Source organism: Nicotiana sylvestris, chromosome 6 (assembly GCF_000393655.2).
Source record: "Nicotiana sylvestris chromosome 6, ASM39365v2, whole genome shotgun sequence".
Lineage (NCBI taxonomy): Eukaryota > Viridiplantae > Streptophyta > Magnoliopsida > Solanales > Solanaceae > Nicotiana > Nicotiana sylvestris.
In genome coordinates this window covers 104518109-104540989 of record NC_091062.1, presented here as the reverse complement: position 1 = coordinate 104540989, position 22881 = coordinate 104518109, and the positions used below count along the sequence as shown (strand labels likewise).

General features: G+C 33.7%; 2 protein-coding genes across 2 annotated transcripts; one reads left to right on the top strand and one right to left on the bottom strand.

Moving 5' to 3' along the window:
• Positions 1-2595: 2595 nt before the first annotated feature.
• On the top strand, positions 2596-6231 carry LOC104216487 (scarecrow-like protein 14). Its single transcript, XM_009766535.2, has 2 exons — positions 2596-2753; positions 3563-6231. The coding sequence occupies exon 2, from the start codon at positions 3584-3586 to the stop codon at positions 5819-5821; it is 2238 nt and encodes a 745-aa protein (XP_009764837.1). The 5' UTR covers positions 2596-2753; positions 3563-3583; the 3' UTR covers positions 5822-6231.
• A 7682-nt stretch (positions 6232-13913) lies between these two features.
• LOC104216486 (uncharacterized protein C24B11.05) lies at positions 13914-17517 on the bottom strand. Its single transcript, XM_009766534.2, has 10 exons — positions 17427-17517; positions 15699-15773; positions 15546-15611; positions 15340-15437; positions 15219-15256; positions 15047-15134; positions 14810-14951; positions 14635-14723; positions 14462-14527; positions 13914-14349 (listed from the first exon to the last, which is right to left on the bottom strand). Exons 2-10 carry the CDS (start codon positions 15757-15759, stop codon positions 14206-14208), a joined length of 792 nt encoding a protein of 263 aa, XP_009764836.1. The 5' UTR covers positions 15760-15773; positions 17427-17517; the 3' UTR covers positions 13914-14205.
• Between the last annotated feature and the right edge of the window lie 5364 nt (positions 17518-22881).

Sequence of the window (22881 nt, the reverse complement as noted above, 5' to 3'; positions counted from 1 at the left end):
TGAGGTTATATGCACACTTAACTATGTTAAAATGATAGATTACTTTTTAATATTTAAATAGCATTCTCATTTTTTCAACCTCATTCTCTTGTGATTCCATGTAGTTGCTCATATTTTTTATTTTTCTTTATTTTCTTCATTTAACATAATTGTGCTATTATTCTAATTTTGAAACTATACCGCCTCCTAATATTAGAAATAATGAGTTATTAATAATTTGGCATATAATGAGTGGTGTCATTAAAGTAGCATCTCATTGTTAAATGAGGTTATAGACTTATGTTTTCCTTTTCTTATGAATTATATTTATTTAAACTATGTTGAAACTTATTTTATGTTATGTTGTAATTTACATAAGAGTATTATTATTTATTTTTTGAATTTTATGTTATAATTTTTGTTTCATTTTATTTGTTTTAGTAGTATTGACTTATTAATTCAAATTGCATGCCATCCATTTTTCAGTTAGAATTAATAGATTATTTTTCGTAAAATATTTGAGTAATGTTATGATATTATATTTATAAATATCAATATTTTTATCAAGCACGTGATGTTCTTACAAAATATGTATTTTTAGTTTTTATAAATAATTAAAGTATTATTAATTTAAAAATATATGTCAATTATTTACAAATATATGATTAGTATTAATATATTTTAATGAAATAGTATGTATCTTAAATGTAAAGTTTAATATCATTTATAAAGGATATATTTGTTAAATCTTAAATTTTAATTTTTTATAATTAACTTTATATTTAAAATTTAATTTAATTGTGTATTTATACTTGTGCAGTTAGTACACTTGTAATTACATTGTAATTATATTATGACAAATAAACAGCTCGTCGTAATTATAATACTGTAATTACTAGAATGTGCAATTACTACCCTAGTAATTATACTAATTCCAATTACCTTTTGGACCTTAAGTGGGAATTGATCCATATTTCTCTTGGTAAATAACTCAACCTTCAATCAAGTGCACTATTCAATCTTCTTGGAGCATGGGTACCAACAGTTAATATTATATCAATTTTAGAAAATATGTACATAAAATATGAGATACCATGGGTTTACGTACCCATAATCTCCCTATAAATTCTCCCCTTCAAATGTATCTGAAATGATTATTTTATGTGCAAGGCCACAATTTAATACTAATTAAAATGTCATTATTCGAACTATAGTTTTAAACGTGCACTGTTGGATTTTACTTATTGCTCTGTTAACCGTGTTAGAAAATGAGATAAGAGTAATAATAAAAGTTGAACAGTTTTTGGTTGAAATGCGCATTAGAATATTCGACTAATTCTATATCATTATTTTCTTACTTTTGTATAATATCTTTCTTGACTAAAAGGGGGAAATATTAAAATAAATTTAGGTTCCAAATTTGACCAATTTGCTTCCTCTCCAAGTATTACTCCTCCACATACAAAATAGGAGGAGAAGAAAAAGGCTGTAATCTTTGGGGACTTGGAAAGCAAGAAAAGTTTTGAGCAGAGACACTATTGTTGCGGATGGGTACTACATCAGTTTTAATCTACTGCATCAAAATTAATAAATTATTTTACAACAAAAAAATTATTTAATTTTACCTATTATATTAGAAAGTCATTAAAAATAGTCACTCTTTGCAATTTAAGTAACTACTTTTAAGTATGTTATTTAAAATATATATTCACGGTTTATAATATATTTAAAGATTAGCAAATTTCGTTCAAACAAATCTAGAGTTTAAACTTTAAAGTGCAAATTTCAATACATCGTATCCTAAAGTTCGAAAATTATTTGCAGAAGTTTGAATCTAATGTCTTGAATTTTAAATTAGTAGTTTAGAGATTCAGAACAATTAGTCCTGAATTTCAAATAAACAGCTAAAAATTCAGAACACTAAAAAATGTAGTCCTGAAGTTTGGATGAATTAACTGATTTTTAAATATATTAATTATGAATATATTTTAAATAGCAAGCTTTATTTGGCCCTCAAAGGCTAGGTGGGACTGTGGCTCTGAGCAAAAGGCACCAATGAGCTGCACAGACACAGAGGGTGTTTGGTTAAGCTTATAAGCTGGTCAAACTGGCTTATAAGCACTTTTTGGTTTATCTACCCGTTTGGTAAAATTAAAAGTGCTTCTAAGTTAAGTTTTTATAAGTCAAAAGTCATAAGTTGGTCTCCTCCAACTTATCAAATTTCAGCTTATAAGCACTTTAAGTTTGACCAAAATATTTACTATTATATCCCTAAAATACTTCTTTTTAAAACAAAACTCTTCGTATACTCAGTTCTTCATGTGCATATTATTAATTTCAGCACTTTTATCCAAACACATAACTACTTATTTTTTAAATTAGTTTCAGAACTTAAAAGTATTTTTCAGCACCTAATGCTTATTAGCTATTCTAAATCAGCTAAGCCGAACGGGCACAGAAGATACCCGGTTTGATCATGTTTGACTGGCGCTAGCGGGTAAGAACCAGGACCCGTCAAGCTTTATCTGATCGTTACTTTTTAATATTTCTTGCCTTCTTTTCTTCTCCTTCACAGAAGGTTCCGTAGCCCTTTTTCTCTTGTCTTGGCTTAATAAAGGCGCAGTATTGACTCCTTGGGCTTTTATATGCATATAATATCCTCTTCGCACTTTTTGGCCTTTTCTTTCTCCTCAAAAATAAAAAGTGAGAGAGAGCCTCCCATTTTCACTTCACCGCTCAACTTCTTTGCTGCCATCTCGTCACTTTAGTCTAAGGTACGCACACCAGTAGACTCAAATGGTTGTTAAACTTTTGCTTTTCAAGTCGAGATTTTTGTTCCCCCAACTTCTTCAGTTCTCAATTTCCTCTCGATGTTATTATTCTGTCGAGGCTTATGGAGTTTCTTATCTTCCTTTAGAAACTTTTTTTTAAAAAAAAAAAAAAAAAGAATCTAATCTTATGAAAGAGAACTGAAAATTAATGGTGTTCACATTTTTTTCCAGTTTGGTGTTTTGCGCCTGTCTTCTCTTTCATTTCGTGAAGTTTGTAACTTAGATTTGATCTTCCTTCTTTCAGTTCTTTTTTTAATTATTTATTTTCGTGTTTCGATTTTGAGTCATATTGTTATTCATTGCTTTGATTCATTGGGTGATACGTGTATGTTTGTTTTGATTTTTTGCAATTAATTAATGAGTGTTAGATCAGTATTCATGTTTCCACTCTGCGCTTGTTGAATCAGAGCTTCATTTTAATAGTCTGGAATTACTTTTTTTAATTGGCCCTTTCTTGTTGGGCCTCTTTCAGATGTTAGTGAAAAGTTGATTTTTTTTCATAATTGTAATAATTAGTTTAATGTGACCAATTAAGTTTCTGAAAGTCTTAGGTTTTGTTTCCACCCATTATCTGGTTCTTCTATTTCTTTGGAGTCTTCTATCCATATTAGCCAGTATAAGTTTGCTTCTGATTAAAGAAATAGTTATCACCTTTTCAATATATGCACAGCTTAGTATATTCTCATTGCTTAATTTTGTTTCATCCCTCTTTTCTCCTTGTAATCCTTTCCTCCTTTCTCCTTTATTTGTAGATTGTTTTGTGCACAACTTTTATGGATCCTCGGTTCAATCCGTTGCCTCATCCTGTAAACACTTTCGAGTTCGAAGATCAGATCAATTTGTCTAGCTTTGAGGAATCACTGAATCATCCTCTCAGTTATACGGATAACTATGTAGCTTTTGGTGCCCCATACAATACATCAAGTCCAGACGTTGGTAACTTTGCTCCATCCTCAAATGTGAGCTCGGAAGTGGACTCTCCAGATGATCACGACTCTGATTCGCTGTTCAAGTACCTTAACCAGATACTAATGGAGGAGAATATTGAAGATAAGCCCAGCATGTTCCATGATCCGCTTGCTCTAAAAGCTGCTGAGAAGTCCTTCTATGAAGCCCTTGGCAAGTCGTACCCTCCTTCACCCTATCGTACCTCTGATTATGTTTACCATCAGTTAAAAAGCCCAGACAGCATTTTCTGGAATTCCAGCGAGCATAGTACAAGTAGTAGCAATACTGGTACTAATTCCACCGATCCTCAATGGGTTGTTGATCCTGGAGAATTTAGGTTGCCCGTAGAGGGTCATCCATCGGAATACAACGTCCAACCTTTGGTGCAGAGTAACTCAGAGAGGTCCCGTGGTTCTTTAAACAACTTCAATAATTCAAATGCCCATGTGGACACTTTAGTAAATCCTAATGTATTTACTGATAGTGAGTCCATCTTACAGTTCAGGAGAGGGATGGAGGAAGCTAGTAAATTCCTTCCAAACCTTAGTCAATTTGTCATCGATTTGGATAAATATACATTGCCTCCAAAGATGGAGGAAGTATCCAAAGAGGCTGTCGTCAAGGTAGAGAAGGATGAGAAGAATCACTCACCTAATGGCACGAAAGGAAGAAAGCATCAGTATCCCGAGGACAGTGATCACGAGGACGAAAGGAGCAACAAACAATCAGCAATATATGTGGAGGAGGAGGTTGAGTTATCAGAGATGTTTGATAGGGTTCTGCTTTGTACAGATAAGGGGACAGGATGTGGTGATGTCAAGCGTGAGATGCCATCTGAAGTAAACATGAGTTCAGATCAGAATGGACAAGCACATGGATCAAATGGTGGAAAAACTCGTGCTAAAAAACAAGCGACTAAAAATGAAGCTGTGGATATAAGGACTCTCTTAATTAGCTGTGCACAATCTGTTGCTGCTGACGATCGCAGGACGGCAAATGAACAGCTAAAGCATATCAGGCAGCATTCTTCACCCACAGGTGATGCATACCAGAGGCTGGCCAGTGTATTTGCAGATGGCCTTGAAGCTCGGCTGGCTGGCACTGGCACTCAACAATATGCTGCCCTTGCCCCGAAAAGGATCACAGCTGCTGAGAAATTGAAAGCATACCAGGTTTACCTTTCATCATGCCCGTTCAAGAAAATATCAATATTCTTTGCGAATAAAATGATCTTCCACACAGCATCGAATGCCAGGACATTGCATCTCATAGATTTTGGTATAACATACGGTTTCCAGTGGCCAATACTCATCCAGCTTCTCTCACAGATACCTGGTGGGCCTCCAAAGCTTCGCATTACTGGAATAGACCTTCCCCAACCTGGCTTCAGGCCAGCAGAAAGCTTAGAACAGACGGGGAGCCGCTTGGCAAAATATTGTGAGCGCTTTCATGTTCCATTTGAGTATAATGCGATAGCAACACAGAATTGGGAGAATATTAAAATTGAAGACTTGAAACTTGCAAGTGGCGAGACTGTTGCTGTGAACTGCCTTTTTCGTCTTAAGAACCTATTGGATGAGACAGTGGTTGTGGACAGTCCAAGGGATGCAGTTCTGAGCTTAATTAGAAAGATGAATCCAGATATCTTTGTGCAAGCTGTAGTCAATGGATCTTACAGTGCACCCTTCTTTGTCACTCGCTTCAGGGAGGCCCTCTTCCACTACTCAACTCTCTTTGACATGTTTGATGCTACTTTACCCCGTGATGATCAGCAGAGGTTGCATTTTGAACAAGAATTTTATAGGCGCGAGGCAATGAATGTAATTGCTTGTGAAGGGTCCGAGAGGGTTGAGAGGCCTGAGACATATAAGCAATGGCAGGTCCGCTATATGAGGGCTGGATTCAAGCTACTTCCCTTAAACCAACAACTCATGCAGAAGTTAAGGTGCAAGGTAAAGGGGGGATACCACCGAGATTTTGTGTTTGATGAGGATGGTAATTGGATGTTACAGGGTTGGAAAGGCCGGGTAGTATGTGCTAGCTCGTGTTGGGTGCCAGCATAGAAGTATCTGGAACTTGTTTGTTGTCAAACTGGGAATCCTGAGGTCTCCAGAAAATATCACAGGAGGACTGCATTCATGCATGAGATTGCACTTCTGTATGCAGCTGCTTGGGTGGTGGCACAATTTTCGTTTTAGTTCATAGGATGCTGTTATGTAGCCAAAACCGACGTGTTATCTAGCTATTCTGTACATAATGTTGTTCCTAGAAAGGATTGGTCTTTGCTAATCTTGATTAAGCTTAGTATGGTGAAACACATATGATTTGGCTTGTCTGGTCTCCTTGTGATCGTTCTGTGTACAATTGGCTAACTAGTGGTAGTTGTTATCTATCTACGTTCTCTAAATTAGCCTAATGAGTTGAGTTGTTGTCTATCAGTTCAATTTTATGTATCAAGGAGAATTTTGAAACCCATTATGTTGCAACTTTCTTTCCCTTTCCAGTTCAGTTTTTTGGTTTAACAAAAATGTGTAACAAGTTTCTAGGATAAGTTGCATCTTTTGTCTTGACAAAGATAATCTTGTGGTGACTATGGTAGTTGCATAATTTCTCATATCTTTTCTTTTTTGCCCTTGCTTTTGAAAGGGAAAAAATGTTGACCAAATTAACTTTTAAATTTGTCTTTTACCTTCAATTTTATGAATTTCATGTTGTTAAGCCACTTTTCATTAAGTTGATAGATAAAGCGTAATATTTGAAGCAATTCTCCCTCCTTTTTGTTGTTCTTTCTCATATATTTGGCATTGGTTCTCTCTGGTTTTCCTTATTATCAGCCTGATAATATCAGGTAAATATTCTTATGATAATAGAACTTTTTGGTGAACTGAAAGAAAATAATCTGTTCTACCATTGTTCTATTTAACTAAGGAAAAATCACTAAATTAAATAAACGGAAAAGGGCCTAAAATGCCTTTTTACTATATGAAATAGGACAGACAGTGGCGGAGGCAAGATCTCTACGAAGGGGGTTCAAAAAATAATTTTTGGATCTAGTGGGAATTGAACTCATGACCTTATGTAGATTTTGAACCCCCTTGCCACTAAACTACACTTTTGGATTGTGTTAAAATGGTTCAATACTTAATATATAGAGGTAAAAAACAGATTTTGCCTTGTATATACAGTGTATTTTTTCGGCGAAGAGGGTTCGGGTGAACCCCCTTGCGCCCCCTAAATCCGCCCCTGAGGACAGGCTAGCCCTCCGTTAAAAGTTGGCCTCTATTCTGCCCTTGCCGTCAACAAATGGGCTCATATATGCCCTCCATCACTAACGGAAGACTCATAAAGCCACGTGGAATATATGTGAGAGCAAGTTAGACCTAGTTCGAATTGTACAGGGGCATATATGAGTCAGCTATAATAGCCATTTCTCAAACACTTCACAACTCCATATCAGTTTACTTAGACACTTATTTGACAACATCAAACTAATTATCATAGCAAATAAACTCAGTCATAGATACAACAAATGAACGGCAATGACTTTATTAAATCCTTGTATAAAAACATAAAGCTTCATTACATAATAAAAGACAACAGTTAAGCCACAATAACACTAACATTACAAATCATTTCGCACTGATCCAAAGAACATAACAAGACATCCCAATATCACACACATGAAAATCCACATCTTCTTCCGAAATTTAGCATCAAGCACAGCTGAGTACTCTAAATCAGTCACTTTCTTCATTAGAACATTTCTTTCCAATTCCAAGGCTTCTATTCCTCCATGATCGACGAGCATCATAACATTCTCAAGATCAAATTTTCCTTTGGAGAGCATTTCTTTCACGAATTAGAGCTTCCTTTCCTTCTTTAAACTGCATATGAGATTTGAAACTCTAGGAGGAAGCTCTTCATCTTGCCATTCCCAATAGGAATATTTTTCATCCTAAAAACCAAAAATAAATAAAACAATTTACAAGCAAATCGGAATAATTAAAAGAACCCATCAAAAAATTTACTTACCTCATGCTTCGGGCACTTGAAAAACCTTCTCCTAGCATTTAAAGATGCTCATGCCATGAAATAATTGGCAGTAAGTCCGTAATGACACCTCCTATTCGACCCATTTGAGCTACTATAACATTCCGACATTGTCTTTTGTTATGACTCGACCCCTTTGAGTTAATAGGATTTAATGAAGCCATTGCCGTTCATTTGAATGTTTGTGTCTATGACTTAGTTTATTTGCTGTGATAATTAGTTTGGTGTCGTCAAATAGGTGTCTAAGTAAACTGATATGGAGTTGTGAAGTGTTTGAGAAATGACTATTATAACTGACTCATATATGCCCCTGTACAATTCGAACTAGGTCTAACTTGCCCTCACATATATTCCACGTGGCTTTATGAGTCTTCCTTTAGTGATGGAGGATATATACGAGCCCATTTGTTGACGGCAAGGACAAAATAGAGACCAACTTTTAACGAAGACCTAGCCTGTCCAATTTCATATAGTAAAGGGGCATTTTAGGCCCTTTTCCGTTAAATAAATCCGAACCTACTAGAAAAACTAAAGAAGACATCTCAAAGACATGTTACCACATGCTTAAAAGATAAAAAATTAAAAAAAGAAAGATAATGTCAGTAGAAAAGATATCATTAATTATGAGACAAGTTTTATCCGATATTTGTCCTGCGCTATCTTTAAGAAAATAGGAATCTTGATTTCATTTAAACTGTATTTTAACCTTTTATTTAATTCTTTTTATTAAGAGCATAAATAAGGATAGGAGGTACAAGCTTGATTCGTTTTCTTGTGCCAAGCAAGTGCAAATATTTATGGTAGTTACTGGTTAGATTTGAATCCAGAATATTTATCTACTCTCATACCTTGCTCATGGAATTGTGTAAACCATTACATTTAAAAGTTTAACTACTAAAGCGAAAACACTTTTTTTATATTCACAACTAAAATGATAAACTATTAAATGGTTTCAATATCTTAATTCAAAATCACTAATAACACTATTTGGAATTATAAAGCCTCAAATAGAAATCAGAAGATTTAGCTGTTAACGAGCCTGGTCCATAAAATGATTATTACTTACTTGTACAGTTTAATTTGTCAATTTAGTTTGGACTAAACTTCATTGAGATCTGTGATTTGACGTTTGGTTTGGAATACATATTTGCCTTTTGGTTTAATATTTGACTTATTACAGTATAATGTCTTCTTACATCGTATGCCGCCTTTTTGTTTTGCGTTTGTCATTTTCTGGACGCTTTTACTATATTAGACGGTCCAATTGATAAAGCAATTTTAAGTGATTACATCCCAAAAATAGATGTCCATAATTGTATAGCCCAGCTGATCCATCAAGATCTAAGTTTAATTGCGTCTTTGTCATCTGTATCTGAGGGAAATTTCCTTGAGTAAGGGTAACAAAAAATTTCAATAGAAACAGCAAACAGTCATCTAATTATTATTTAAGATGAGAAAAATGAAAAAGGAATCACTAATAAATTTAGTTTTTTTAGTATTTGGTCACTTTGAATAGTTAATTTTCTTTTTCAAAGTAAATATGCTTCACCAATATCAAAGTGACAGGTGTAACAAGTGGCGTTGTGTTTTGAAGATATTATCGTTCAAATTGGGATTTCTTGATTGATGAACCGTTCCTTAGCACATTTGTCATTCAAAAGAATTTAAGTTGGATGAAACCGTCTAAATATAAATTTCGTTAGTTATAGCGTGTTACTTTTTCATGCTGCAACATTTACTGCAGTTTTTTAATTAATCTATATTATATTAAAAGCATGAAGCTTAGTCAAAAGTTAAATTATTAAAATACCCCTTTAATTAACTTAAATACCCTATTAATTAAAATTTAAAAATAATTAACGGCAAATAACCTTAGTACCCCTCGTGAAGGATCACAAGCCACAATTATTAGATGCATAACCCCTTTTAAATGCAAGTTAAAAAGTTTATATCCATAATATCATCAAGCTTCTGTAATCATATTTCTAGAGGGATGCTTTCTTCGTTTGTGTCTATTGATGTACACAAGTGAACATATTGAGCAAGCATAGCGATAATTTTTTTAGAACTAAAATTTCATGTCTAGCACTTCTTCTTCATCTTGTTTCCAATATAAAGGTAACAAGTCAAACGACATGGCAATTGTATGTCTCTAACAATATTGATTTTTATCTTTCCATAGATTTCTATTCACATCTTTCTACTTTTTGTTTTTTAAAAAATTTATAAATCAGACAGTTCAAAAGAATTAATTACAAAATATAAATTAAGCGGCAAAATAAGTTATTCGCCTTTTAATTATGATGCAATAGAAAGTATTAATATATGGTCAAGGTGAGCAGTGATTCAATAAGAAATATTATGCTGGAGTCGATTGGAAAGAAGTGAATAAATAATTAACATAAACAACTTATGTGTTGTATCTATAATTAACCCCAAACCCCATTGTACTTACCGCTATAGAAAAAACATATTTACATGCTTACTACACAGTTGTGTTTAGTGTGGTAGAACCCAATTACGGCAATGAATATGAGGAGAATATCCTTCACTCGAAAAGAATTTCATATTTGTACTTCTTTGGTCGCATTATAATTGTAAATTTTATTCTTGTATCTCTAATTTTTCTAAAGTTAACAAAGAACTTTATCGGGCGTCATAACTCTTTATTTGTATCTTTGTTGTGTATAAAAATGCTTTAAGTTTCTTCCTATTTGTAACGACTAATTTCCCTTCTAATGACAACTATGTAAAGTTTAGGTACAAAATATGATTTGATCGCATCACACCTAATACTTTCGTCTAGGCTACGTTTTGGGGTATGTTGCATTCTAATCAGGTTTTGATTGCTCTAAATTCTACTTCTACTTTCTTTAATTTTTTATAACTTAGCCAAATATTTTAGTACGTAGTATTAATGTAATTTTGAAAATTTTGTATTATATATTGATAAGCACAATGTGCATGCCGGAGATGTTGAGTATTCATATTTTTCTTGTTGAGATAAACATATGCAGCTAATTACTATAAAGACATCTTCAAATACATGCCTTATTTATTGTACTCTCAAAATAAAGATATAACAATAAAGTCCATTGTATAGATATGTTTGTGCATATGTTACTTTATTTTTCAAAAAATATTTATATTTTCTTTTATATTGAAAAAAATAGAATGTGGAATGGTATTATAAAGGGTGAAATTGCATGACTCAAATAATAAAAGATGTATCATTTGAAATAATAAGATAGAAGAAGCGGAATTTAAATTGGTTACTTAAGACTTTAATACAAAAATGGAGATATATTTATTGCCATAACTTATGGATTGAATTTTTTTGTTTTATTACATTTTTAGCAGTATTAGGTCGTATTATTGAAGGGGAGCCTTAGCGTAACTGATAAAGTTGTTGCTTGTGATCAGAAGGTCACGAGTTCGAGCCGCGAAAATAGCCTCTTGCAGAAAGGTAAAGTAAGGTTGCGTACAATAGACCCTTGTGGTCCGGCCCTTCCCCGGATCCCGCGCATAGCAAGAGCTTAGTGCACCAGGCTGCCACATTAAGCCTTACTATTAATTGAACAATATTTTTCTAGGTGATTTTAATACATTACTTACAATTAATCATCGTCACATAGTTAATAATAAGTTGTAAAAAGTTCCTAAATGCATCTTTTATGTTAAGAAGTTTCATTGTGAGCTTCCAGTATATATTTTATTTCGCGAAGGAATGTATCAAATTAAACCCGTGTAATTGACAGAGTCAGAATAGGATATATAATTTCACAAAAATATCCGAGCATTTAATAATATCTTTGGTTTAATTTTACATCTTTCAAAGTTTAAGCATGACAATGAATGAATTTTCAAGGAAAGAAATTTACACATTTAAGGATAAAAACAAATAAATCACGATCTTTTAGAAATTAATCCCAAGTGATAACAATTCATGTTTTCTTAGTCGTACTTTTTTTAATGCAACCTATATAAGTTGTGGAATAAGATATCTAAACTTCAAGAAGGAAACTTATAAGAGAAAGTCGTGGATAAAATCTTACAAATAATCGATGAAACTTCGAATGCTTAATTCTTTTGCTAGCTAAAGCTATAACGTTCGGCATTTTGAAATTTAAAAATTAAAATAAAATCAAATTAAGTAAAAAAAAAATAATATGTACCTAATTAAATTTTCATGCATCTTCGTAAGTTAAGATGATTTTCTTGAGCTCGATAAAGAAATAAGTCATCATACCAGAATACACATTGATAATTCACCAAAACTTGCATGCCCCTTATTCTAGGTGCACAATTTTTTTAGAAGATTTGGGGTCGGTCGCCTAAGTTCATGCAGATAACGTGGACTATACCACACAAAATTTTGGGAATCGTCCTAAATTCTTATTTTTTTTAAATTATTACGAAATTGTATATTACTTGACTCGGCATACACGTGCAACGCACGTGCTGAGAAACTAATTTATTAAAACACAGTAGTCTTTGTTCATCGATGTGCAAAAGATTACAATTTGAGTTTGGCATTTTAACTTTGTACATAGTGGTAGCAAATGATAATTGTGCTAAACAAACAAAAGCCTGCAACATTTATCTAAGTAGGCGTTTGGTTTGAAAAATGCTATACTAGTACTTATTTGATAAACGATGTTTAAGAGAGGGAAGAAGCAGCTAGTGGAAGAAGCTGAGTGGTAAGATACGTTAACCAGTTCTGCTTAAAAAGAAATTTTAAAAATATTTAAGATAATAAGTAAGATCAGGTTATTCTCAAGTCACTGACTTTGGATCTTAAACTTGTCTATGTTTCAGGTGTACATTACAGCATGCCCATTCAAGAAGATGTCTAACAAGCCAATTAATTGCGATGCTAACAAAGGAAACACATTATTGATTTTGGTATCCTTTATGGTTTTCAATGGCCATGTTTTATTCAGGGGATTTTCCTTAGGCCATCAGGACCTCCGAAACTTGACATTAAAACGGCAGCCCTGTACACTAAGTTGTCGCTATGCGCAGGGTCTGAGAAAAGGCCAGACCACAAGGGTCTATTGTACGCATCCTTACCCTGACATTACAGGAATAGATCTGGCTTCAGACCAGATGAGAGAGTTGAGGAGACAGGGCATCGACTAGCAAATTATTGCAAGGCATTTAATGTGCCTTTTGAGTATATATAATGATGATATGGCTAAGAGACGGGATTCTATCAAGCTGGAGGATCTCAAGATAAATAGGGATGAGAAGCTTGTAGTTATACAGGCTTATAAATGTTTCTGATGAATTAGCGTACAAGGGATGATTGGTTAAGCAAATGAAGCCTCATGTTTTCCTTCATGGAATTGTTGACGCCTTGCGCTATTCCAGTTTGACATGAGGGAGGCAACGTGCAAAATCAAGAGAGATTGCTGTATGAGAAGGTACTTTTGGGAAGTAAATTATGAACATTGTAGGTACTGCAACAGTTGAGAGGCCAGAACCATATAAACAGTGGCAGTTTAAGAAACCAGAGAGCTGGCTTTAGGCATTAAACCAGGACATAATAAAACACGTGAGGGCCAAGGTAAAAAGGCCATACCGCAAGGACTTTGTGGTGGATGAAGGTGGCAACTGAATGCTGCAGGGATGGAAAGGCCGAGTTATATATGCTCTCTCTTATTGGAAACCTGTTTTCTGAGAAGCATTTTATAGCTAGAATTGCAATTGATGTGACACTAGCGATCGATTATTAACAGTGACTAGTCATCGAAATCAAAGTCTTTCTTGGAATGCAATTTCCGGCTCTTGGTTGACTTGGTATAAGATCATCTCTACTACATCTATTCTTTATTCTTCTATGGCAGTAACGTTTAAATGCCTTTTCTTTCCCTTCCTTTTTCTACTTTAAGGAGCTAGCTACTCTTGTTTAACTAGTAATGATGCTATCACGGTTGCCATGCTATAGGTACAGATAAAATATACCTGTGGGCTCAATCTGCATACTGATGGTATGGAGATTCATGAGAAACTTTTATGCAGTTAACTTTTCCCATACATCATATTTATGGTGCCTCTACACAAGAAAACAATTCACAAGAAAAGAAGAGTGGAGCTCGACAATGAAGATGAAAGGTGATTGGATTGATAACCAAATACATTCTATTCAACGCGTTTCAACAGCCATCATCAACTTTACATGCCAAAACATACTTTTAGGGAGAAGCTTTTACAGTCACATTAAGGATTTCACATCCACTAAGCAATAATAATACAGTTAGGGGATGAAATCAATGAAACTACTGTTATTCACGTTAACAAGCAAATGAGGAAACTAGAGAAGTAAAATAGCAAAAGAAATTAAATAAATACTAGCACTAGTATTTGGTTGTCTTTATTGTGAGATTACACACAGCTAAACTCTCACTTCAATTGCAGTCTTTTCTGAGATGCGAACATCTGGTTTAACATCTTCCCATAACTCAGGTAATGCTTCCTTCATGTTATGAATGCTCTCTAGCGCATAATCTATAGCTTTTGTTTTATGTGAGGCTCCCACCTATACCAAATAAGTGAAATTCATAAGCATAAAGTAACAACTAACAAGGAAGAAGATTAATTTTTTTTTCCTTCTTTTTTTTTTGGCTCCCAAAATAAGTAATTTTACTTACCCAAACTGTATGAAGGCCCATGAGCTTAGCAGTCTGAAGGTTACGGACCGAGTCATCAAAGAACAGCTGAGGAAAGCAGAAAGATAAAAGTATTAGGTTAGAATTCATGTAAACCAGTAAAAGATTGTAATTCAGACTCAACCACCAGAGTGAAAGAGAGGCTAATAACATACCGTCTTCTGAGGGTTAATATTGGCTATTTTAAAGGCTTGTTCATAGGCTTCTTCGAAGGGTTTGCAAACAACCAGAGTCCTAGCAGATTCTGGAAGGAGAAGCAGTATCTATATTAGTCATAATATTACAACTGTTTCAAGAGGAATGGCATTAGATTTTTGCCTAAAAACTCACCGGCATTGATATTGTCTTGTGCAACACTGCTGTCGCGAGTAGGATTCACAGTCTCAAAGCATATGATATCATCAAAGCAGTCCTCTAATCCCAGCCTGCTTAGAACTTTTGCTACATGGGCTTCATTCGCATTTGAAAATATCTGTTTCAATCACAACAACTATGAACATTACATCAACATCGTCAACAGTCACTAAGGTATTTGTTTGTAGTTCTATGTAACAATGTGTAACTTACAACTTTCCGAACAGGCAAGCTATGCAAAAGATTCCTCAAAACATGGTCAGTCTTCAAAAGTTCATAAGGTAATCTCCCATGTACAAAACTGTCAAAGAAGATCGGATTAGGTAATTGTCATTTGAAAACAATATAAGGAGATGTGCAAGGAAACATAGAGAAGAAGGGGTACCTATGGTAGTCATCATAGTCAAAGTCATAACCAATGGCCTGCAAAGAATGAATGCAAAGCTTAGAATATGGACAGCTAAAACTAACTGTGAATAGTTAATTCAAACAAGTGATAATCTTACCCTGAGACCAGCCATGGTTGTTCCATACTCCTTATATAAGCTTACACACATTTCTGGAACTTTAGCCTCATCTATGCCAAGCTTTTCAACCATATAATCTAAACGATGCAACCAATAGAAGATTATTGATTATTTAATCCAACAAACAATTATCAAAGAAGCAATTATGCAGGGAAGTATCAAACTAAAGAAAAGTACTAAATTACCAATGATATTCTTTGTGCATTGTGCTGAAATTCCGGATCTCAGTGGATAAAGTGTATCATCAACATCTGCACATTGAGGTAGAAGCAACTTTAGGAATGGCTACACATGGCAATCTCTTTTGTAAAGAGAACAGGTTACAAATAAAGCCTTACCAAAGAGAAGGCATTCATATTTTGGCTCTGAAACTAGCTGGTAGCTGTCTTCATGCTCCATTTTGTTCCAAGGATCTTAAACAATATCAAAATTAGTATTTGGCTCAGAAATTAAATATATAATGGTTAAGTGTGATAGAGATTCTCCTAAAACACAGATAATAAGGCTAGTAAGAGAGCGGATAAAGCTTAATTAAAATTTGAAACTCGTGGCATATAATACTGATAATCAGTGTTATGTCCCCAACAATAGAAAGAAGGAAATAGAGTAGATGTTCTAGTGCTTCTATAATAGGAATCCTCTTCCAAAGAATGAAGGGGAGGAATATAGCAGAAAACATATTTGGAAATGCTTCTAAGGTAATTGATTCACTGTTATCATATGCAGATCAACACAAGGGAGACCAAAATGTCCATATAATACCTATGTTACGTGGACTCTCCAAAATGTTACCGCACCCGTGTCGAATCCTTCAAAATGTAGTACTTTTGGAGGATCTGACACGCACCACCGGGGCGGAGCTAGTGTACTTTTTACAGGTTCGGTAAAACCCATTAACTTTCGCTTAGATCATGTATCGTATAAGGAAATTCATTAAATATTCACTGTGAACCCAGTAACTAAAACGAGCTATGGGTTCAGGGCAAATTCAGAACACATAAACTTCAAATTTTGGCTCTGTCTTTGCACACCCGGCGTCATTTTTAGAGAGTCCGAGCAACATAGGATAATACAGGGGGAGAAGACCTAAAATATGCAAACATGGCTTTTCGAGTTTCGAAGCAAATTACTAATAGAAAAACATAAAACTGCTTAGCAGCTAAGAAATAAAATCTAATCAATATCCCTTCCAATAAACTTGGAAAGATACAGAGATTTGCAGGGAAAGAAAAATTGATAAGTAAAACAAGAATGTATTCTCTGAGTAGTTCACCAGAAACCTGAATGAACCTGGACTTCATCTGTTGATCAAAATTCATTCTTGATCTTTGAGAAATAAGAGAAACCATATACGATGAAACAAAGCACCATGGTTGTAAACAGTATACTAGTCTTTAACCGACTATGTCCACAATATCGGTATAGTCCTAAAAGAGTATATTCATCATTAACTGACTCTTGCTAAGAAAGCATGCAGAAATAGATCGATTAAGAAGACGATCAGATTGAACCTTTTCCACACAATGATTCAAAGGGACAAGACATTCAATCGAAACAACCTTAAATTGGGGAAGATCAAAACAGAAAAGAAAGAAAAAAGACAAACTTGACGAGCATACTCCTAAAACTGCAACGAAATCTGAAACATATGAATACCCATTTGGTGAGAGTAGAAATGGCTATCTTTACATACACGATTATCACTAAACCAAAGTTAATCAATAGACATTCTCATCTCAACTTATCATGCAATGTAACCATAATAAATTAGTATGATTTGGTGTAAGTGCGGGCAAGTTTTTACCCAAAAACATTATTGGATCATCAGTGAAACTCACGACTACAAACAAGGGGAAAAAATGAAATGGAAAAAAGATATTTGCAGTACAAAAAAGAGAACGCCTAAAACTGCAACAAAATCTGAATAAGGTAAAACTCATTAGGAGAAACTTGAAAGAGAACAAAGAGCATACAACATCGTTAACGAAACTTGCAAGTACAAACAAGAGAAAAATCATAATCTGGAAAGTACAAACACTTAAAACTGCAACAAATTCTGAAATTACCAGATCTCTGGGAGAATGTGGAAACTATTGGGAGAAGTTTTTTTTTTTTTTTTCAATATATAAGAAAAGAAAGAAGGGACAACGAAAAAATGCAACTATTGGAGGCTATTTATAGTAGAAACTTGAAATGAAGGGAACAGCGGATTGTTAAAGACACTGAGCGGTTCTTTTACTTGTTCATAAAGTAGCTAGGAAGATGGGCCGAAAGGGATGTGACAAGTCTTGGGTCCTACGTCTCCAATTCTGACCAATTGTTTTCCAAATGGATCTTTTTCTCGAACCACATGCCCCAATTTGACAGGAATTGCACTGCACTCTACTATGTACAGTAACGTATTACTCCCTTCGTTTCGTTTTATGTGCATTTAATTTAATTATAAAAATGGGATCTAAAATGAAGTTGTATATAACAAAGTATAATCTTTCAACTTACACATACTACTAAATATATCATTTCTATAAGGAAGTTTCATAAAAAAAAATGAGAATATTATAATTAAAATTTACCAAGTTCTCTTTTGAAACAAAGGAAGTGCTTGAAAGTTGACAGTTTTACCACTAGACATTCTCTACTTCTTCATATACATATTTGTACTTTCTCATTAATTATCTGAAAAAATTAGACCGTGTAATTCCTAATTAAATGTATGAAAAGTTTATGTTAGAAGAAAATTTTCTTCGACTCCTTAAAAAATTGAGTCTTATAAAATGGAACATATATAGTATCATTTACAATAACTTTTAAATGTTAGAATTTGGACTTACGTTAATTGGTTACAGCTTGAAAGGATAGTGACGTGGCCCAAGTGGTGGATAAATAAAAGGCCTAATATTAAATATTGTGTGTGTGGATAAGTGAGGCCAATAACTATTGGCCTGTGATGGGTAGACACTCTTTATAAATAGAGGTCAACCCCCCTTTCCCTAGCTATTAGAAAACCCTAGCGTATTCTGCCTCTTGAATACGTGGTAACGGTAGACGTCCCATCAGCCAAGTTCTCCCGACTGTGAGAGCGCGTAGCTAGTGGATTGTGGAAGTTAGTCTCAGGCTTAATCGTCGTTTGTTGTCGCTGCTGAATACATGGAGTTTAACGGTACACTTCCTTGGACTCTAACCCAAGATTATGTTTATGCTTGTGTTTTAATCTCTTCTATGAGTGTGGATTAATAATCTTACAGTTGGTATCAGAGCCACCATAGTTAGAGATTAAGACTGGTAGTAATCTTGAGTAAATAAACAAAAGAATCGTTATATGAAACTACCGCTTAATATTCGATATGGCGGTGAGAAACTCGATTTAGGGTTCGACATCTACAATTGATGACACTGTTGGCAATGGAACTACTCGGTCATTGTATTGCCTTTAATAATTAATGGAGGCAGCAATATAGTGGTTTCGAACACTACTGGTTTTACAAAAGGGGTAAGGAAGGAAATTTAGTCGCCAATTAATTTACCACATAATAGCAGCGCATGGTGATGAGTTTCATCATTTTAATAAAAGCAATATTTTGACCTACGTTTTGAGATGAACTTGATTCTGTCTTTTAGTATATGTAGTTGATATTTCAGTTTCAAGTTTCAATTTTTTAGATCCATGTCAGTGCTCTGATGTTTTGGCTTTTCGTATATTAACACTATAGTAAATTACGCATTAAGTTTATAGAAATTTTGTTATTCCTAATTTGGTTGTTCAGGTATTGGTCCTTAATAAATTGTCGTGCTAATCTAATAGAATTCGCCTATTGATGCGCTATATTGATATCTCATTTTCGTTCATTTGAGCATATATCCACAACTAATTAGTTTCATATGACATACCATCTAACGCAATTTGACATCATATAATGGCTTTCGTATAGATTCTGAATTTGTTTGTTGTTAGCAAAATTTGTTGAAGTACTTTTAGTCTATGATTGGTTATTACTCTAACTATATAAGTATATATTTTTTCCTTCCACTAATTCGTTGTTCCACATTTCTTAATATTATTGCCCTTCTTTGTTCAATGATGAGGGGTAACTACTTACCCAGGGGTAAATATTTATTCACACCGACTGTTTATATATATCCAAATAAGTAACCTTAAGAACCAACATATTAAAAAAAAATATCACTTAACTATGATGAATTGTTAAAAAATAGATATGCAAGAAATATGTCTCACATGGCTTGGTTAAACACCTGGTACTACAGATAAGTTTTTACTTTTTACCATGATTGAGGTATATATCACAAATATTATATTTTTGGTGATAACTCTTAACTGGTGATCTTTGTTTTTTAATTCAGGGAGCAAGGGAGCAATTCTTCAGTGAGGATTTTATATGAAAAATAATCATTTGGTAAGGATATTAAAGTTTCTGAGATGATTGGGGGCATTTTTAGGATGTTTAGCGTGATTTTTGGAAGAAAATAAATTTGATTGTGGATTTTTGTTGGAGAAGTGGCGTGTAGGGAGGAAAAAAAAAGGAGTAAAGAAAAAATAGTAGGAAGAAAAAGGAAAAAGAAAAAGGGGGCAAAAACTGAAAGAAAGAAGAAAAACGAAGAACCGAAGATAATGGAGGGCCTCCCTTATGCTGATGTATGTTAATTAGCAATTTATCTTCTTAGGAGTTTCGTTGTTGATTCAATAAAGTCTTAGGATTGATTGTGTTACATTCATGCTAGATATTCTTTTAGCCTTCACATCAGTATTTGGTTGTGTCTAATATAATTCAACTATTTAGAGTCATTTTGCTCGAATGAAGGATTTTGCTTCAATCAAACAAGCATACCTTAATTTCTCTTAGCTCCTGAAAAAAGAGCAGTAAATTTATTAATTCTTCAATTTATCTATGGTGTTTTTGGTATTCTCTCATGTTTCTTGTGCATATTGTATAGTAATTCTTAGCGGCTTAAAGAATTCGACACCCAATTCTAATTATTGTTTACACATTTCTTTCTCTTGATACTTGATTAAACGTCTATTAAACGTTTCACTTAATTAAGATGTCCTTAATTTGAACAGTAAAAACTAATCTATATATATATATATATATATATATATATATATATATATATATATATATATATATATATATATATATATATATAAAATTCAGGGGAATTAGCCTGATACGTGGCACTTTTATTTGACTAGGAATAACACTTGTCTTTTCCCACAATTTTTTGGTATTTTACACTGATTTACACCATAAAGAAACTAAAACTTCGCATACAAAAGACACTGATTAAAAAACGTCTCTTCTACTCTATTTTTTTTCTCTTTATTCCACTATGTCTTTCAAGAAGCGCAAAGTTTTTATCGACGCTAAAACCAAACCCACGATTCCACGACCATCACTTCTTTATTGAGGATCTCTTACTCCTTCAAACAAAACCACAGTACAGTACTCCATGTTATGTCTTTTATTGTATTCCTACTCTCTGGTGAGAGTACTCTAATCTCCTCTCCGAAGTGTTGCACAATCACTTTTGTGCCAGAGATACAGTGTGGTAGCGGAGACCCGGTCGACGAAGCAAAAGTGTACGAAAATCAGGTTTACAAACCCTACCATGATCCTTTTAACCAGCAAGTTCATATGTATGTTGATTTCCTGCCTTCTTTCTATGGAGTTAAATTTCTTCTTCTTTCTGTTGGGTTCGTTTTCTTTTGATATATGCAAAATAGGGTCAAAAATCTAAGATTTTTTCTCAATTATGCTACAAAAATCATGATTTTAGGGTTTAAGTTCTTGAATTTTATCCTTTTGGGATAAAAATATTAAAGAAGTTTCATGCATTACAACCTCAAAGAAAGAGAAGTAGCCAGTATCCTTCACTGTTCTTACTTCTAATTTTGACCTATTATATTAATGATAGACTTGGATTGCAGTGCTATGACGGAATAAGTAAGTAATAGCGATTAGTGTCGCAATGTATTTCTTTATTTTTTGTAATATGTCTTCAGTAATATACTTTAATCATTGCAATTAAGAAAGCTTGTATCTACTGTGTGCACAATTCATTAAACGTTTTAGTGTAGGAGAATTTTAAGTAACACTTTTAATTGATTGATGCCATTCGAATTCTCTTTTATATGTACTTTATCACATTATTGACTTGGATGGAAAGAAGTTTACTGGCGGAAGTATCATCAGTTACATTGAACAAGTTTTTATGTAGTTGTGATTCCAATAATTGCATATAAAGTATGTTACTTTGGGTTCTTTGTTTGACTTGACATCAATTTTTTGATACGCATGATCATATCAATTTAACATACATTACGAATGTGCTTGAATGAGTTTAAAATAAATCTAAATTTCTTGCTATTGTTAAATAGTCACTTGGGGTAATTCATCATTAACGTTCAAAAGGCTATAATGGTTTGACAGCTCTAGAACTACATGGGAATGATCGAGTTGGCCTTTTATCCAAGGTTTCTGCTGTGCTATGAGATTTACAGTGCAAGGATTGATGCCATTTGCACGTTAACAGACATGCACTATGTCGAGTTCCATGCCACAGTTAATACAATTGTGGACAACGAATACTTTATATATATTCCCTTATCAACTTTTCTTGCTTTTCCAGTTCTTTAGTCGTTTTGTATGAATGTACATGTGCTCACATTTCTCACAATCTTGTCTCAGGAATTCTTCATCGGGCATACTGATAGAACCTCAATTAGTTCACATTCTAAAAAGCAACAGTAATTCTATGCTACAAGTTGCAATCGAAAGAAGAGCATCTTAGGTATTCTTCTCCTCCCTTCTTAGCATTTGAAATAAACATTTAACTATAAATTTCAAAGTGTGTTTCGAACCAGAGGCGAATCCGACAAAAAAAAAGGACTTCAAAGAATCACATATTTACTCCCAAGTTTCATGTCTTTGAATTACCCATTAATTTACCAGTGTGGTGAAGACGGATATAGACTTGGAGTTCTTTTGGCAGAGATGTAATCAACAAAACTTTCATGATACAAAATTTAACAATGAGACAGTTCTACTACTTCAGTATACAACAAAGACTTAATGAGGGCACGCTCTTCTACAAACTGGTACCCTATTGCCACAATACAAATTGTGGACAATTATATGGCAATAGAGGAAGAAGATTTCCTTGTATCCGGAATGATAAAAAAGATCAAGCGCTTGATTTCTCTAGATTGATGGATACTATTGTATGAGGTGATTTTGATTGTAAATTGTAAAAAAAATTATTATCTTGTCTTCGTCGCATACTGGGAAAACTCGATATAGAGTACAAATTTTTTAAGATACAATGGCAATTTTTTGGTGGGCTTGATATTAAGATTGTTCCTTACATTCACGTGAGATTACCAATTTTAGCTACATTATTTATTTTCCATCCTTTCTTTTGTTTTTTTTTCATTCTATATTTAGCTTTCTTTAGTATTTTAATTGTTCAAGTATAGTTTCTTTGTTGAATCTGTTGATGAAGTTT